We start from the raw sequence: 19,487 nt of genomic DNA on the forward strand, positions 1-19,487 counted from the left end.
CTGCATATGGCTTAAAATGTTTAATTCCATGAACCTGTCCAAATTTGTTCTAAATTATGTAATTGTACCTGCCTGCACCACTTCCCCTGGCAGTTTGTTCCATACTCATCACTGTGTGATAAAATTGCCCTTCAGATGTTCTTTAAATCTCACCCCTCACCTTAAACCTAGGTCCCTCATGATATTATAAACCTCTAAGGTCACCAAGGAAAACTGGCAATTTTTGGTGCTATCCACAAAATTACTAATCATGTCACTTACATTTTCATCCAAATTGTAAACAGCTATGGACCCAACACTGATCCCTACGGCACACCACTGGTCACAGGCCTCCATCTGAACAACAACACTTTGCTGCTGCCCAATGCCTCCTTTCACCAGTTCAATTTTCTTTCCAATTGGCTAATTCACCCTGAATCCAATGTGATCTCACATTCTAGACCAGTCTATGATACAGGACTTTGACCAAGTCTTGATAAAGTCCATGTAAACCGCATCTCCTGCCTTATTTTCTTCTATCCTCTCGGTGCGCAAAATTCAATCAAATTTGTGAAACATAATTTCCCACACATAAAACTATGTTGACTACCTCTAATCCGCCTTTGCCACTCCACATGCATATAGATCCTGTTTCTCAGATCGCTCTCCGTAGCTTTCCCACCACTGATGTTAGGCTTACTGGCTTGTGGTTCCCTGACTTGCCCTTGCAGACCTCCCTAAATAAAGGCACAACATTAGCCACCCTCCAGTCTTCTGATACCTCAGCCACGGTTAAGAAGACACAAACATCTCTGCCAGGACCCCAAAATGCCTTCCTTGTCATTTCAAGAAGTTTAATGCAATCAATCCAGGTCACCAGGTTTTACGAAAGGTACATCCTGCATGATAAATATGAAGAAGTAATGAGCAGAGTTGACTGAGTGGACGTAGTCATATCATACAGAAACAGGCCGTGCTGCCCACCATGTCCATGCCAGCTACACAGTGGCCATCTATACTCATCCCCTCTAGCAGGGAACTCATCCCTCCCACTTGGTACAGATCCTTCTATGCCGTGGCAATTTGTGTTCATCCGGATACTTTTTAAATGTTGTGAGAGCACTTCCCTTCACTAGCTTCTCAGGCAGTGTGTTCCAGATTCCAACTAACTACTGCCCCAATTTTTTTTTTAACCTCAGATCCCCTCTAACCTTCTTACTCCACAAGTTTGGCCCAGGGGCCCTTAGTATGATGTCTCCAGTATGATGAAAGTTTCTCACCATTTACCCTATCGAGGCCACCCATAATCCTGTACACATCTATCAGGTCACCACACCCCCTCAACCTCCTCTGCTCCAAGGAAAACACATCCAGCTCCTCCAGTCTCTCCTCAAAATGGAGACAGTTTATCCCAGGTAATTTCCAGTTGTATCGCCTCTGCACTCTCGCCAGAGTAATCACGTCTTTCCCATTATGTGGTGGCCAGAGCTGCACACAGAACTGGATGCTGTGTCCTAGCCAGTGATGATTAATTGTACCATGCTCTTCTGTTCACTGCCCTAACTAATGAAGCCCAGCGTCCCATATGCCTCCTTCATCACCTGATCAACGTGTGCTGCCATCTTTAGGTATCTATGGACTTGTACCACAGTCCCTAAAGTGGTCTATAGTACTCCTCAATGCACCCCCTGGCACTGCCATTCAAGATATGTGTCCTGCCCTCCCAAAATGCATCTCCTCACACCTATCAGGATTAAATTCCATCTGGTTGCAGGTAGTGGAAGGTAACACCTGCAACTTCCGGCAACCACCTTCAACTAGCATCGCAACCGGCTTTGACTAAAAAAATTCCGATTTTAAAAACGGCAACCTATTTTTAGTTGCGGCCAGTTTTGAATTTTTTGAAATAATCGCCGGAACATAGAGGAAGCGGAAACCACTTTCGATCATTAGGGAGACTGACAAAAACCTCCGGGAACCGCACGGAAACCTTGGGTGGGGCGCAAAGTCTCCAGAGGTTTCCGTTCAGCTTTCCTAAGTGGGACAGGGGCATAAGGGTACCTCACTCACTATCAACAACGCTATCAAATTTCATGTCAACTGCAAACTTACTAATCATTCCTCCTTAGCCCAGATTTAAATCATTGCTGTATATGACTAACAGCAAGGGTCTCAGCACTAATCTATGTTTGCACACTGTGGATCGCAAGCTTCCAATCACAAAATAATCCTCCACCATCATCCCACTTATTACCAAGCCAACTTTATATCGAAGATAGACACAAAGTGCTGGAATAACTCAGTGGATCAAGCAGCATCTCTGGGGATAAATGATGATGTTTTGGGTCGGAATCCTTCTTCAGGCTGAAGGATTGGCCACCTTTCCCTGGGTCCTATGTCTATCTTTTAAATCAGCCTTCCAAGTGCGACCCTTTCAAAGGCCTCACTGAAGTCCAAGTAGACAATAACAATGCACTCCTTTCATAATCATGTGTTACTTCTTCAAAAGACTCAATCAATTTAGCCAAAGTGATTTGGAAGGCATATGACATGTTGGCCTTTATTGCAAGAGGTTTGGAGTTTAGAAATAGGAATGTGTTGCACACAGGGTTGTACAGGGTGTCAGTGAGGTCTGTTCAATTCCCTTTACTTATAAAAGGGTACAATAGCATTGGAAGCATTCTAAAGGAGATTCAAACGTCTAACTGATGAATAAGGAGGTTATCCTATCACGTGCAGCTCCAGAATTAGGTTGGTTTATTTTGGAGCTTATAAGAATGAGAGGTGGTCGTATTGAACCATATAAGATCCTTCAGGAACATGGTAGGATAGCTGTTGAGATGCTTCCTCAAGTAGCAGTCTCCAATGAGGGGACATTGTTGCAAGATTAGTGGATGATCATTTAAAACTGAGGTGTGTATGAACTCGTCACCTCTTGCAGTTGGTTCTGGATCATAGGCGGCATTTAAAGAGGAAGGTTAAAGGAATTGAAGGCCTCAAAGAACTGGCACAGAAGAGGAGTTAAGGGCTGGAGCAAATCACCCATGATCACATTTAAGTTGGGGCAGGCTTGATAGCAAAGTGATGTATCCTCTGTGACCTTCTGTGATCTAGATTAGTACGTGTGTCAGAGGTTATAGGGAGAAGGCAGGAGAATTGGGGTTAGGAGGGAGAGATAGATCAGCCATGATCTAATGGCAGTAGACTTGATGGTGAATGGCCTAATTCTACTATCCCTTTAATGACTGAGTGGGTTTCCTCCAGGTGGTCCAGTTTCCCCCCACATCCTAAAGACGCGCAAGTTAATTGACCTGTAAATTATTCCTTCACAGACATTAATGGACCCATGAGTCATAAGCTACAGGAAAATAAGAGGGTTGATGGGATTGCTATGAGGGTCAGCATAGAGGTGATGGGCCAAATGGCCTATTTCAGAATGAAATATAAACCCTGCATTCTACTGCATCATGGCTGACTCGAGTACTAAGAGTAATAATAGCTTGATAGTGCCCTTCACTGCCACAGATAACAACTAATGCCCCTGTCCCACTTAGGAAACCTGAAGGGGAACCTCTGGAGACTTTGCGCCCCACCCAAGGTTTCTGTGCGGTTCCCGGAGGTTGCAGGTAATTGCCGGAGGTTGCAGATAGTGGAAGCAGGTAGGGAGACTGACAAAAACCTCCGGGAACCACACGGAAACCTTGGATGGGGCGCAAAGTCTCCAGAGGTTTCCGTTCAGGTTTCCTAAGTGAGACAGGGGCATAAGTTTCCAACATGATTTAACTGGTTTGAAACACCACATACATTGCAATTTCAAAGGCAAGACAGTGCCCATGACTTTTTGTGAATTACAATGCTGACATTCAGAGGAATAGAGTGACACACTAATTAAATCATGCGACTAAATAGATTTAATAAAAATCAATCTTTTTCTGACGGTTACATCCAAACAGCTACAAAATATATAAGCAGCCTAATGGTGCAGCTAGTAAAGTCGCTGCCTCAGAACACCATCCTGAGCTTGGGTGTTGTCTATGGGGAATTTGCACTTTCTCCTGGGTGCTGCGGTTTCCTCCCGCATCTCAAAATGTGCAGGTCAGTTGGCCATTGTAAATTGCCCGCAGTTGGTAGGCAAATGGTAGAATCAACGGGAGCCTAGATATAGTCCAGACAAAATGGGATTGCTGTGGGATTATGCAAATGATGGTCAGCATGAACATGGTTGGCCAAAAAACCTGCTTGTGTTGTATGTTATGATGACTTGTTAGAAGATATTTAGACACGTACATGAATATGTGGGGGGGGGTGGTGGGGGGGGGTGGTGGGGGGGAAACCGTTTTAAATCGCTTCCCTGGGTGGGGACCCGACTATTCCCTGTCGGGTCTCGGATGTCGTTGGGCCTAACATCGTGGAGCCGGCGGCGACCTCTGGCCGGGACTAACCTGGGGGCTCCAGTTGCAGAGCCTGCGGAACTGACATCGCGGAGCTGGCCAACTTCGGAGCGGGAAGAGCTGTGGTGGCGCGCGGCTGCGACCCGACTTTTGGAGTTCGGAGGCACCGGCCGCAGATCCGGTGGACGGGAACATCGGGAGCTCGCAGGTCCCTGGTGGGAGACCGCTTTTCCGAGCTCCGCAACGGCGACTTCTCCCGCAGGAATCGCTGGTTTAAGGACATGGAGCCGGGGCATAACATTGCCCGGCATGGCTTAAACGGTCTCAGGACTTACCATCGCCCGCCGGGGGCTTTAACATCGGAGCCCCAGTTCGCCTCGACACTACAGTTGGACTGCTGGACCACGAGAGAAGGAACAAAGGGAAGAGATAAAGACTTTGCCTTCCATCACAGTGAGGAGATGTTGGAGATTCACTGTGATGGATGTTTATGTAAACTGTGTTAAGTGTGGGTCTTGGATTGTTTTGTAATGTAAAAAACTGTAGAAATTACATTTCGTTCAAACCCAGGTTTCAATGACAATAAATAGCATTCTATTCTATTGTAATAAGGAAACATTAAGAGGAACATGGATCAGGCACAGACTCGGAGTAAGAAGGTGTCACGGGTGGATAGAGTGGCCAAGAAGGCTTGCAGTTCACTGGCCGTTCATCAGCCAGGGTATTGACTATAGAAGTAGATACAAAGAACTGCAGATGCTGGTTTATACCAAAAACAGACAAGTACTGGAGTAACTCAGCTGGTTTGGCAGCGTCTCCGAAGAAAAAGATTAGGTGCCATTTCAGATTGGGACCCTTCTTCAAACTGAAAGTCAGGAGTGGTGGCCACTACCTCGCCCGAGGTATTTTGTTGCTGGGCTGATTGGGTCTGGCCCCTTCTTGCCTCCAGCTCTTCACCCCCTGCCACCCCACTCCCTGCCACCCCCCCCCCCCCCGCCACCCCACCCCCGACTTTCCGTCTGAAGAAGGGTCCAAATCCAAAACATCGCCCATCATTTTTCTCCAGAGATACTGCCTGATCCGCTGAGTTACCAGCACTTTGTGTCTATCTATTGAGTATAGAAGTTGGGATGTTATGTTAGAGTTCTAAAAGATGTTGGTGAGGTCACGTTTGGAGTCATGTGTTCAGTTTTATTCAAGCTGTTATAGAAAAATGGTGCTAAACTGGAAAGTGTGCAGAGAGGATTTATGAGGATGTTGCCAGGGCTGTGGGCTTGAGCTATAGGGAGAGGTTGGACAGGTGAGGACTTTATTCCTTTGAGCCCAGTAGGATGAGGGGTGATCTTAGAGAGATGCATAAGATCATGAGGAAAAAAGATAGTGCAGGAAGGAACTGCAGATGCCGATTTAAACTGAAGATAGACACAAAAATCTGGAATTACTGAGCGGGTCAGGCAACATCTCTTGAGAGGACTGGGTGATGTTTCGGGTTGAGGCCCTTCTGTCTGACCCGAAACTTCACCTATTCCTTCTCTCCAGAGATGCTGCCTGTCCCGCTGAGTTACTCCAACTTTTTGTGTCTATCTTCAGGAGAAAAGATAGGGTAAATGCACAGTCTTTTACCCAGAGTAGAAGAATCAAGGATTGAAGGACATATATTTAAGGTAAGCGGGGGAAAATTTAATAGGGACCTGAGTGGCAACGTTTTCACACAGAGGGTGAAGAGTATATGGAACAAACTGCCCGAGGAGGCAGTTGAGGCTGATACTATAACAATATTTAAAAGACATTTGCTCAGGTAAATTGATTACAAAAAAACAGAGGGATATGGGCCAAACGCGGGCAGGTGGGCTAGTAAGGGCATTTTGGTCGCATGGGCAAGTTGGACCGAAGGGCCTGTTTCCATGCTGTATGACTATCACAGATGGTTCAACTCTAAGATGTGAGATGGAGAGCCAGAAACTGCAGACCAACTCATGGAGTATCACTTACCAAGTGCCAGTACGATCCCGAGAGCCACAGCTACAGCCACAGACAAGAGGAGGGCTACTTTCAACCGCTTGTTTCGACACCTTCCCGTTGTAGGTTTTGCGTTCTCTAGTACTTCCATCTGCATGATGTCCAGGAGTGCTTCACATCACTCTCCCTCTTGACAGAAAGGCTGGTGCTCCAAAGTTTGAACAAAAGTTTGTCTAAGGAGTACTATAGACAGCTGTCCACTCTTAGAAAGAACAGTGTCTGCACTCCCTCTCCTGTACACTACTTGGAAAACTGTAGATCCTGGTTTAAGTTCAGCCACCGACTTGGCGGCTGACTATGACAGCACTGAGATTTATTATATTAGGTTATGTCTGTCACGCCAAGCACAGCAACAATTGCTTACCCAGCTTGCAATTATCAAACTGAAGTAACAGAGGTGTTCATAACTGTCAGTGTTACAGACTGGCTCCACCTCCAAACATAACAGTTGGAGCAGTGGAGCAATCGGTAATGTCATCATACCAATCTGCCACACCAGAAATACACCATTTACAGTGCCATGTCAACAGATTATATTATTTACAATGAGGCATTCTTCTAATTCTCCAACACCTTACCTTACATTTGACAAATGATCTTTCCTGATTTGGGTATCAAAGACAATGATCTTCTCCGCTTATACAAAAACATGCAGAGGCATTTGCTACTGGATTAAAAGCAGGGAGTGCTGTCCTTATTGAATTATACGTTAACTTTTCCCTTTGCTAGAGAGCCCAAAAGTTATATCTTTCAAAGCTCGTGTTATTCAAATGCAATTATTGCAGCCAGAAAACCTAAAAAAAAAATACAAGGATTCGAGAAAGCAATACTTTTTCAACAGAAATTCCAGCAGGAAATGGACATTCACACAAGGGAAAGATATTTGCCCAAGTTTTTTTAAAGTTGCATTCCAATTATTTAATGTATCCAAAATAACTCATCGTCCTCAAAAGCCACACCCTCCCAATAAACCAATTCCATTTATTCCTTGCTCCCAAATGACTCGTGCTGCTCTATAATCTGAAATCCTTCAAATCAATCTCCGTCCAACAGTCCCCAGAATAGCCCCCATTCTCCACTAATTCACTTCACCTCTTCGATCCTTGTTTGAACAGTTCACTCCTCCTTGGTTTTCATAACCCCCTTTCAGATTCTTGCCAGCTCTTTCCCCCTCCTCTGACTTTTACCTTCTCCACAATCGCACCAACCTTCTCCACCAATCCTTTTCTCACTCCCCTCCAATCCTCACAACCACATCTCCTCAACCCCGATTACTCTCCGCACCGAACTCCGCAAACTCTCAGTCCTCAGCAACCCACTCTTTCCTTAATCCTCCCCAGGTGACACCCACCACAGTCCTGACTAACCTATGGAGCTCATCCAATCCCTTCCGTCCACACCCATCCTCAATTCATCAAGGCTCCTTGAACCTTATCAACTCGATAATCTGTCTCAAAATTTGTTAGAAACTTGAATCTGCCAAATGGGGTGGCAAATGTGTTGAGGTTTGACGACTGTCGCCCAGCGGTACCTGCCAGAAGGAGCTCTTTGCATCGAGGACGGAAAATACGGTAGCTCGTCCGATCTGTGCCGCAACATCCTCGACAGTCCTCATAGGATCGTGGTGGCGCCTGATGGCAGAGTTCAAATCTTTCGGATTGATGCACACGCGCAGCTCGTCTTTGTACTTCTTGAAAGTAGCAACCATGGTGGAGACCCAATCAGTGGGCTCACTGATCTCTTCTAGCACGCCTAAGGAGACCATGTTTTTTAGTTCAGACTCAACCCTGTCCCCCATGGCATGTGCCACACGATGTGGTGCACGGACGACAGGTTCAACGTTGGGGTCAGTGGATATCTTGTAGGTCACAGGCAGCTTGCCTAGTTTGTCATCGAACAGATCAGGGTATACTTTTATCGGGTCCATTGATAATCAGTAGCTTGTGGACCGACTCGTCAAAGGAAATCAGCCCCAAATCCTGGCATGCATAAACAAATCTACAGGTTCAATACAGCAGATGACCAAGACAGGGGAGAGAGGGCAAAACCCTGCCTGACTCCAGAACTGACGGGAAAGCTGTCTGAATCCCACCCATTGATTTGGACTGCACTACGGATATCAGTGTGGAGCAGTTGGATCCAATTTCCGATTCCCTCCCCAAAGCCCATTTTGGAGAGCACGTCCCTCATGTACGTGTGCGATATCCTGTCGAAGGCTTTCTCAGGGTCCAAGCTGACTAGGCAGGCATCCACCCATCTGTCCTGCACGTAGACAATTATATATCTCAGCAGCGCCAGGCTGTCTGTGATTTTCCTGCCAGGTACAGCACAGGTTTGGTCCGGGTGGATCACCCGTCCCAGAGCAGACTTGACCCGATTGGCGATAGCCTTAGATAGGGTCTTGTAATCAACATTCAACAATGTGATGGGTCTCCAATGCCTTATATCCTTCATCTCCCCCTTCTGCTTATAGATTAGGGTGATGCTGCCCTTCCTCATGGAGTCTGACATGCTGCCAGCTAGAAGCATGTCATTGTACACATCCAGCAGGTCCGGGCCCACCCAGTCCCACAGAGCCGAATACAACGAAACCGGTAATCCATCGCTTCCGGTAGTTTTACTCGAGTCAAAGGAACGGATGGAGCCCCAGCTCCTCTAGGTTCAGTGGTTGGTCCAGACTCTCCCGCTTGCTGTTCTCCAAGACCTCCGTGATAAAGGACAGGAAGTTCTGGGAGGTGGTGCTGCCTGTGGCCTTTTTGTCATACAAATCCATATAAAAGGATTTGCAGATCCTCAGCATGTCCGTCTGCGAGGATGTTACTGAGCCGACCTCCTCCCTAAGGCTGTTCATTACCTTATGGAAGAATACTGTGGTGGATGCTTGTGTTAAATCTAATTGTGTATTGTGTGTTCTTTTTAAGTGTATCGCTGCTGGCAAATTCATTTCACTGCGCCTTCGTGTGCATGTGACGAATAAAATTGACTTTGATACTCTCTCCTCATTAGCACGCTCATTCATTAATAAACTACTCCAGCTCCTCAATCCTCAACCTGCTGGTTTCCAACCTCACTCCCCCTCCTCCATCATCACCAACTAACTCAATCATCTTCTGATTTTATTGCTGCTTCTCTCTCTGCTCGAGTGCTCCAGTCTATTCTCATTTTGCCCAACTCTTCTTTCATTTGGGGTGCCTTCAATCCCACTTCCTCAGCAAATCAAGTCCTAACCCTCACCCATTCCGGAAGTTGCGGCGCTGCCCAAGCAGCTACAGCTCACCTGCAGTCCGTCTGTCTTCTTTTTGTTGTTGTTGTTGTTGTTTTCTTTTGGCCTGTTGTTTAGTTTATTTTGTTTATTTTGGTTGTGTATGTGTGGGGGAAGAAACAGTTTTTAGTCTCCTCCTTCGGGGGGATGCGACCTTTTCTTGTTGTATCCCCCTTCTCCGTCTGCGCTGAGGCCTAATCGCGGAGCTGGCGGCCTCCAACTGGGACCGACCTCGAGGCTCCGGAGGCAGAGCCAGGACTTTCCAAAGCGAGGCTGGCCGACTTCGGGGCTGTGGTGGCGTGGCGGCGGCGGCGGCGACCCGACTTTGGAGCCTTGGCCGTGGGGCCCAGTTGACGACAATGTCGGGAGCTCGCAGGTCCCAGGTTGGTGACCGGTTCTCCGGAGCTCCCGCAACTACAGCTCCGTCCACTGGACTGGAAGGTGGCAGCTTCGACCGCCCCGGGCCGCGGAGTTTGAACCAGCCCGGTCGCGGAGCTCAGATGTGGCCGCTGGACTTACCATCACCCGGCGGGGTCCCAACATCGGAAGCCTGGATCGCCTCAATGCAGAGGGAGAACAAGGAGGGAAGAGACAAGGACTTTAAGACTTTTGCCTTCCATCACAGTGAGGAGCTGCCTGATACTCACCGTGGTGGATGTTAAACTGTGTTAAGTGTGTGTTTTGTTATTTTATTCGATGTTATGACTGCAAGGTATACAATTTTGTTCAGACTGAAAAGTCTGAATGACAATAAAAGATACTTTACTTTATAGTTGAGTTACACCAACTAGGACTCTTCTCTCATCACTCTAGTCCAAACCATGCCTCGTTCTCCAACAACACCCCCTTCCTGCACCTGCATTACCACTCCTTGATATTCCCCAAATCCATAGTCTATATTCCGCTCTCCTCTCCCCATTCCACACACTCCCTCTCCTCACTCCTGATATTCTAATAGACCAATACTATAGTCCCAATCCATTCCAACCCCACTCCTCCCCTCAAAACACTCCAACACCACTCCCTTACTTCAAACCATTTCAACCCACTCTGAAAGGTCTTCCCTATTCTCAAAGGGAAAAGCTGATCCACATCAACTCTGTCTATCCCTCTCATCATTTTAAAGACCTCTATCAAGTCCCCCCTTAACCTTTCTGCGCTCCAGAGAATAAAGACCTAACTTATTCAACCTTTCTCTGTAACTTAGTTGTTGAAACCCAGGCAACATTCTAGTAAATCTCCTCTGTACTCTTTCTATTTTGTTGACATCCTTCCTATAATTGGGCAACCAAAATTGTACACCATACTCCAGATTTGGTCTCACCAATGCCTTGTACAATTTTAACATTACATCCCAGCTTCTATACTCAATGCTCTGATTTATAAAGGCTAGCATACCAAAAGCTTTCTTTACCACCCTATCTATATGAGATTCCACCTTCAAGGAACTATGCACGGTTAATCCCAGATCCCTCTGTTCAACTGTATTCTTCAATTCCCTACCATTTACCATGTACGTCCTATTTTGATTTGTCCTGCCAAGGTGTAGCACCTCACATTTATCAGCATTAAACTCCATCTGCCATCTTTCAGCCCATTCTTCCAAATGGCCTAAATCACTCTGTAGACTTTGGAAAATCCTCTTCATTACCCACAACACCCCCTATCTTCCAGCCTTGGTATCATCTGCATACTTACTAATCCAATTTACCACACCTTCATCCAGATCATTGAAGTACATGACAAACAACAAAGGTCCCAACACCGATCTCTGAGGCACCCCACTAGTCACCTGCCTCCAACCCGACAAACAACCATCCACCATTACCCTCTGGCTTCTCCCATTCAGCCACTGTTGAATCCATTTTGCTACTCCTGCATTTATACCCAACATTTGAACCTTCTTAACCAACCTTCCATGAGGAACCTTGTCAAAGGCCTTACTAAAGTCCATATAGACAACATCCACTGCTTTACCCTCGTCAATTTCCCTAGTAACCTCTTCAAAAAATTCAAGACGTTAAGTCAAACATGACCTTCCAGGCACAAATCCATGCTGACTGTTCCTAAGCAGATCCTGTTTATCCAGGGCGGCCCCAGATGCTTATATATATTATCTCTAAGTATCTTTTCCATTAATTTGCCCACCACTGAAGTCAAACTAACAGGCCTATAATTGCTAGGTTTACTCTTAGAACCCTTTTTAAACAATGGAACAACATGCGCAGTACGCCAATCCTCGAGGACTATTCCCGTTTCTAATGACATTTGAAATATTTCTGTCATAGCCCTGGCTATTTCTACACTAACTCCCCTCTATGTCCTAGGGAATATCCTGTCCCAAAGGACCTGGAGACTTATCCACTTTTATATTTTTCAAAAGTGTCAGTACTTCTTTTACTTTGAAGTCACCTCTCCTACACTGCATTTCATACAAACATTTATTCTGCATGAAAAAACGACATTGAAGACTCAAACTCGCGACCGAGTAACTGCCGGGATCAAGGCGCAAACTCGCGACCTTGCGAACTCTAACTGAGCCACCACACAGTATTCATAGCTACTCTACTAGTTTCCATTACCTCACATAATTCAATATCCTTCTCCTTGGTGAATACCGACAAAAATAAATTGTTCAATACCTCCCCCATCTCTTTTGGCTCTGCAGATAGCTGTCCACTCTGTCTCTCCAATGGACCAATTTTATCCCTCGTTATCCTTTTGCTATTAATATAGCTGTAGAAACCCTGTAGAATCGTTTTCCAATGGTTCAATGGTTACGTTGTTACATGTGCAAATGCAGCAAAATTATTTTCTTTCAAACAGCCCTGTAGAGATTGACACACCCAAGCACATCCCAATGAGAAAAGTGCACAGAATAGTCCACTAGTCTCATTGGAATAGTCCACTTTTCTCATTGTGAAAAAGGTGCCAAAAACTGGCAACTCTCTATCCTGTCTCAATAAACTATTGCTATACAATGTTACTGTATCTGGGATGCTTATCTAAGAGGTATCCAAGTGCTTATGTATAGTGATTTGTACGGAATTGTATTGAAAAATGAATAGGTGACAATAAAGTACCATTGAGGCTGCATTCAGGAAGAGCCAGGTTTTGGTGCCATTTTCAAGGTCCAGTCCACGCTCTAGTTCTTACGAGCGGTGCCTGACCCAAACGAACCCCAGGCTGCTGCAGGCCTTCAGCCGTCACCTTCCTTGGACATGTGGGTCAACCAGCAAACGGACTGGTTTACTCTCCTGTCCACCTTTGTGCTTCCCACAGCCAACCTCGAGGGCGCGGTTGGCCAGACCCCGGTTTGATCCTTGGCCATTGCATCCACCACCATCGCCGGCTCCATCCTCATGGTCTCTGGTCTTCGTGGAAGAGCAGGGGCTGCTCAGGGGGTTTCCTCATAATAACTGCGTCCGGCCATGGGGGATGAGCAGGGGCCGGCTGGATAGCTTCTCACCAATGGGAAAGCCCTCTGGGATCTTCCAATGAGGAATGGAAGCTTTGGGGAGTTGAATGAAAGAAAATCCCAAAGCTTTTTATACCTACATTAAAATCAAGAATGCAACCAGGGAGAAAATAAAGCTGCTCAAGGATAAAGGACTTGTGCTTGGAGTCAGGAAATGTGGACGACGGACTGAGTGAATCCATTGTCACCAAGAAAGACGTAGAGGACAGTGAGATTAGTGTGGTGAATACTACTATGCAAGGACAGTTTCAGATGAAGATTGAAGAGGTGTTGGGGCTCACGAAGAGCATTAAGGTGGATAAATCCCCAGGACCTGAAGAGATTCGTCCCAGGTTCTTGAAATGCAAGATTGTGGAAGCCTTGACAAAGAAAAAGGAAAGCTCATGCAAGGCTTTGCATCTACTTTAATCACAGGCAAGGCGCTGGGGGACTGAAGAGCTAATGTTGGTCCTTTGTTTAAGTAGTAGAGGGATTCCAGGGTATTAAAGAGCAATGAGCTTCATGTCAGTGGAGCTATTGGAAAGGATTCTTCTGGACAGGATTTACTGCCATTTGGAAGATAATGGGTTAATGGGTTGGTTAGTAAATTTGTAAATGACACCAAGATTGTGGAGGCCACGGACTGCGAGGAACGCTGCCAAGGTATGCAGAGGGATATAGATCAGCTACAGAAATGGGTGGAGATATGCCAGATGGAGGTGAACCAAGCAAGCACAGGAAAGCACCAAACTCCACTTTGAGATGTTGAATGCAAGGGGAAAAAAAATTAATGACATGGTTCACAACAGCATTTATGGACAGAGGGATCTTGGGGTGCAAATCCATAACTTCCAGAATGTGGTAATACAAGTAGATAGAGTGGGAATGGAGGCATATGGTACGTTTTGCTTTAATTGGTCGGAGCATTGAATACAAGTCAGGAAGTCGTGACAATAGACAATAGACAATAGTGCAGGAGTAGGCCATTCGGCCCTTCGAGCCAGCACCGCCATTCAATGTGATCAAGGCTGATCATCCCCAATATGTACCCTGTTCCTGCCTTCTCCACATATACCTTGACTCCGCTATCTTTAAGAGCCCTAACTAGCTCTCTCTTGAAAGTGTCCAGAGAACCGGCTTCTGAGGCAAAGAATTCAACATACTCACAACACTCTGTGAGAAAAAGTGTTTCCTTGTCTACGTTCTAAATGGCTTACCCCTTATTCTTAAACTGTGGCCCCTGATTCAGGACTCCCCCAACTTCGGGAACATGGTTCCTGCCTCTAGCGTCTCCAAACCCTTAATAATCTTATATGCTTCAATAAGTTTCCCTCTCATCCTAAATTCCAGAGTATACAAGCCCAGCCGCTCCATTCTCTTAGCATATGACAGTCCCGTCATCCCGGGAATTAACCTTGTAAACCTACGCTGCACTCCCTCAATAGCAAGAATGTCCTTCCTCAAATTAGGGGTCCAAAACTGCACACAATACTCTAGGTGTGGTCTCACTAGGGCCATATATAACTGCAGAATGATCTCTTTGCTCCTATACTCAACTCCTCTTGTTATAAAGGCTTTCTTCACTGCCTGCTGTACCTGCATGCTTACTTTCATGATGCAGTTTTATAGGACTTTGGTTAAACTGTATTTGGAACATTGTGTCCAGTTCTGGTGGTCCCATTATAGGAAGAATGTGGAGACTTTGAAAAGGATGCACAGGTGGTTTACTACAATATTTCCTGGATTAGGGGATATTAGACGATAGACAATAGGTGCAAGAGTAGGCCATTCGGCCCTTCAAGCCAGCACCGCCATTCAATGCGATTATGGCCGATTATCCACAATCAGTACCCCGTTCCTGCCTTCTCCCCATATCCCCTGATTCCACTATCTTTAAGAGCTCTATCTCTCTCTTGAAAGCATCCAGAGAGCTGGCTTCAACCGCCTTCTGAGGCAGAGAATTCCACAGACTCAACTCTGTGTGAAAATGTTTTTCCTCATCTCAGTTCTAAATGGCTTACCCCTTATTCTTAAACTGTGGTGCCTAGTTCTAGACTCCCCCAATATAGGGAACATGTTTCCTACCCCTAGCCTGTCCAAAACCGTAATAATCGTATATGTTTCTATAAGATCGCCTCTCACCCATCTAAATTCCAGTTAACAAACCCAGCTGTTACATTCTATCAACATATGACAGTCCCGCCATCCTGGGAATTAACCTACATTAGCTACAAGAAGAATGGACAGATCTCGATTGTTTTCTCAGGAACGTCGGGTGCTGTGGGGAGACCTTATCAAGGTACATAAAATTATGAGAGGCATAGATTGGGTAATCAGTCAAAATGTATCTTCCAGGATGAAAAGAACAAATATCAGAATGAGTAGTTTTAAGGCGAGAGGGGCAAGTGCTGCTATGATAGTGGCGTTTAAGAGACTTTTGGATTGGCATACAAATATGCAGGGAATGGAGGGATATAGATTAGGTGAAGGCAGATAAGATTTGGTCTTGGCATCATGTTCTGCACAGATATTTCAAGCCAATGGGCCTACTCCTGTACTGTTCTACATTTGATGCAAATATGGATCTTGTATATTGGAAATCCAGGTGACTATTCTAAAGCTCGATCATTTTGCCTTAGCCTACAAGAACACTAGATAATATCTAACCTGGAATTCTCTCCCCACACAAGATATGAAAATCAATCTCACACCAACAGCAGCAAAGGTTTCATCCTTCCTGAGAATTAGGAAACATAGAAAATAGGTGCAGAAGTAGGCCATTCGGCCTTTTGCGTCTGCACCGCCATTCAACATGATCAAGGCTGATCATCCAACACAGTATCCTGTACTTGCCTTCTCTCCATACCCCCTAATCCCTATAGCCACAAGGGCCACATCTAACTCCCTCTTCAATATAGCCAATGAACTGGCCTCAACTACCTTCTGTGGCAGAGAATTCCAGAGATTCACCACTCTGTGTGAAAAATGTTTTTCTCATTTCAGTCCTAAAGAATTTCCCCTTTATCCTTAAACTGTGACCCCTTGTCTTGGACATCCCCAACATCGGGAACAATCTTCCTGCATCTAGCCTGTCCAACCCCTTAAGAATTTTGTAAGTTTCTATAAGATCCCCCCTCAATCTTCTAAATTCTAGCGAGTACAAGCCGAGTCTATCCAGTCTTTCTTCATATGAAAGTCCTGACATCCCAGGAATCAGTCTGGTGAACCTTCTCTGTACTCCCTCTATGGCAAGAATGTCTTTCCTCAGATTAGGAGACCAAAACTACGCAATACTCCAGGTGTGGTCTCACCAAGACCCTGTACAACTGCAGTAGAACCTCCCTGCTCTTATACTAAAATCCTTTTGCTACGAATGCTAACATACCATTCGCTTTCTTCACTGCCTGCTGCACCTGCATGCCTACTTTCAATGACTGGTGTACCATGACACCCAGGTCTCGTTGCATCTCCCCTTTCCCTAATCGGCCACCATTTAGATAATAGTCTACTTGCCTGTTTTTGCCACCAAAGTGGATAACCTCACATATAACTGCATCTGCCATGCATTTGCCCACTCACCCAGCCTATCCAAGTCACCTTGCAGCCTCCTAGCATCCTCCTCACAGCTAATACTGCCCCCCAGCTTCGTGTCATCTGCAAACTTGGAGATGTTGCATTCAATTCCCTCGTCCAAATCATTAATATATATTGTAAATAGCTGGGGTCCCAGCACTGAGCCTTGCGGTACCCCACTAGTCACTGCCTGACATTGTGAAAAGGACCCGTTTACTCCTACTCTTTGCTTCCTGTTTGCCAGCCAGTTCTCTATCCACATCAATATTGAACCCCCAATACCGTGTGCTTTAATTTGTATACTAATCTCTTATGTGGGACCTTGTCGAAAGCCTTTTGAAAGTCCAGATATAACACATCCACTGGTTCTCCCTTATCCACTCTACTAGTTACATCCTCGAAAAATTCTATAAGATTCGTCAGACATGATTTACCTTTGGTAAATACATGCTGACTTTGTCCAATGATTTCACCACTTTCCAAATGTGCTGCTATCCCATCTTTAATAACTGACTCTAGCAGTTTCCCCACTACCGATGTTAGACTAACTGGTCTGTAATTCCCCGTTTTCTCTCTCCCTCCCTTTTTAAAAAGTGGGGTCGCATTAGCTACCCTCCAATCCTCAGGAACTACTCCAGAATTTAAGGAGTTTTGAAAAATTATCACTAATGCATCCACTGTTTCTGGGGCTACTTCCTTAAGTGTTCTGGGATGCAGCCTATCTGGCTCTGGGGATTTATCGGCCTTTAATCCATTCAATTTACCTAACACCACTTCCTGGCTTAGCGGGATTTCACTCAGTTCCTCCATCTCATTTGACCCACGGTCCCCTGCTATTTCCGGCAGATTATTTATGTCTTCCTTAGTGAAGACAGAACTAAAGTAGTTATTCAATTGGTCTGCCATGTCCTTGTTCCCCATGATCAATTCACCTGATTCTGACTGCAAGGGACCTACATTTGTTTTAACTAATCTCTTTCTCTTCACATATATATATATATATATATATATAATCTTTTGCAGTCAGTTTTTATGTTCCCTGCCAGTTTTCTTTCATAATCTATTTTCCCTTTCCTAATTAAGCCCTTTGTCCTCCTCCTTCTGGAAAGTACCAGAGTACTCATGCTTCCCAAGAATTAGGAAAGTACCAGACCAGAAAATATCCTTAACTCCATCAGCCACTTTTGCCCACAAGTCTCAACACCTGTCAATGGTCAGATTTCAGCAGAATTCGATAAAACTCCTCACGCAATAAATCGCAAGTCAACCCTATGCTATGTGCCTTCTTAAGGCGTTTCAAAAATTAATCCATTATTTCCATTATAATCTTTCCTTGATGCCGCTGGTAAGTCCATGAGCCAAGCACACTCCAACAGAATATGCTTTACCTGCCTGCCGTCTGCAATGACTGATGGGACTGTACACTGAATCTTTCCAATTGTTTCCTGACCAACTGCAATGTGATGTTCTGGTCTTCAGGATGTCTCCAGATGAATTAACATTGTGGGCTCTGTAAGCTATTAAGCACTGTATAGATAAAGGAACAGTAGAAAAAGTATAATTAATCGTTACCATTAGTATAGCAAGGTGAGTATTAAGCTCATTAAGATATTCTATTCACCATGAGAAATATTTGTAGAAGACACAAAATTCAGAAACATAACAACGATTAGTCAGCCTTGAGGAGAATGTTGGGAAGATAGCGAAAACAGGCAGGTAAGCTGCAGGCAAAATAGAACATCAATGATGAGATTCGCTTTGGTAGAACAAATGAGACAATAGAAACTAAATTATACTTTTTTAATGGATGTGGTCTGATTCTGCACTTTAAAGGGTGTATACTTTCTATCTTTCGTGGTAGAAAAAAGGAAGAAAGGAAGTCGCACCCCTAAAGTACAACTAACCCCTGTATGTGATACTGTCAGATCTGGGCACCACACTTCAGGTATGATGGCAGGGTCTTTGAGAGCGCATGGAAGAATGAAGAAAAGTTTCAGTCACAGGAAGAGACATGGTTAAAATTCTGAGGATTAATAAGCTAAAGCAAATTTCATAAACATGGTGAAATCTTTGAAGTGGAAGCAGAAATATCAGTAAATCTTAAGTACACAAAATAAAAATTACATGGTGAATTATAATCTTTTTGAGTGTGCTCCTAAAAGGGTGCTGGGCAAACACTTTGAGGTAGTATCAGATATGTGGGACTAATTTGCGAGATCAGGCAGGGCAAGATGGGACAAAAGCCTTTAAGGATTCACTCCTATAAAAGCAGGCAGATGTCAAGCCACAATTGAATATTCCTGTGAATGGGGCAAAACATTCTATCCATTATAATCATTTAATACTCCCCACTATTCAACAACTGCAAAAGCATATTAAATATCTTGGATGTTACCCGAGAAGTCAGCATGATAATTTTGATCTGCAATTGTTAGATTATCTCATATGTACTGCCAACCTGTTTGACATCCATTCTGATCTGCAAATCCATGATCTTCAACATGCTCTCATTTGAGTCCAAATTATCCAGCAAATTAACCTCCGCCACCTTCTTGTTAAAGAGCAAGAGAGCAAAGTATGACATATCCATCCTATTTTGCAGTACATCAGCTGCCTGGAACACCATTGGTAAAGTATAAAGGAGCTAGAATGAGTCCCTGCAGAAACACCAATGAAGACAATGAATCATGCTGCCTACTGCCAACTTGGGGTGCCCAGTTACAAGATTTGATTCATGTAACACCTCAAGCTTCTACCTGAAACATGAGGCGAAAATGCAGGAAAGGAACAAAGAAAGACTCCAGAA

General features: G+C 44.9%; 1 protein-coding gene across 1 annotated transcript in view; it reads right to left on the reverse strand.

Moving 5' to 3' along the window:
• phex (phosphate regulating endopeptidase homolog, X-linked) overlaps positions 1-7,053 on the reverse strand; it is a 60,484-nt gene extending 53,431 nt beyond the window's left edge. Inside the window, exon 1 of the mRNA XM_055644717.1 lies at positions 6,363-7,053. Coding sequence (XP_055500692.1) covers positions 6,363-6,486 — 124 coding nt within the window. The 5' untranslated portion in view covers positions 6,487-7,053. The remainder of the gene's footprint in view (positions 1-6,362) is intronic.
• Positions 7,054-19,487: the final 12,434 nt, after the last annotated feature.

This window comes from Leucoraja erinacea, chromosome 13, assembly GCF_028641065.1.
Source record: "Leucoraja erinacea ecotype New England chromosome 13, Leri_hhj_1, whole genome shotgun sequence".
NCBI classification, from domain to species: domain Eukaryota; kingdom Metazoa; phylum Chordata; class Chondrichthyes; order Rajiformes; family Rajidae; genus Leucoraja; species Leucoraja erinaceus.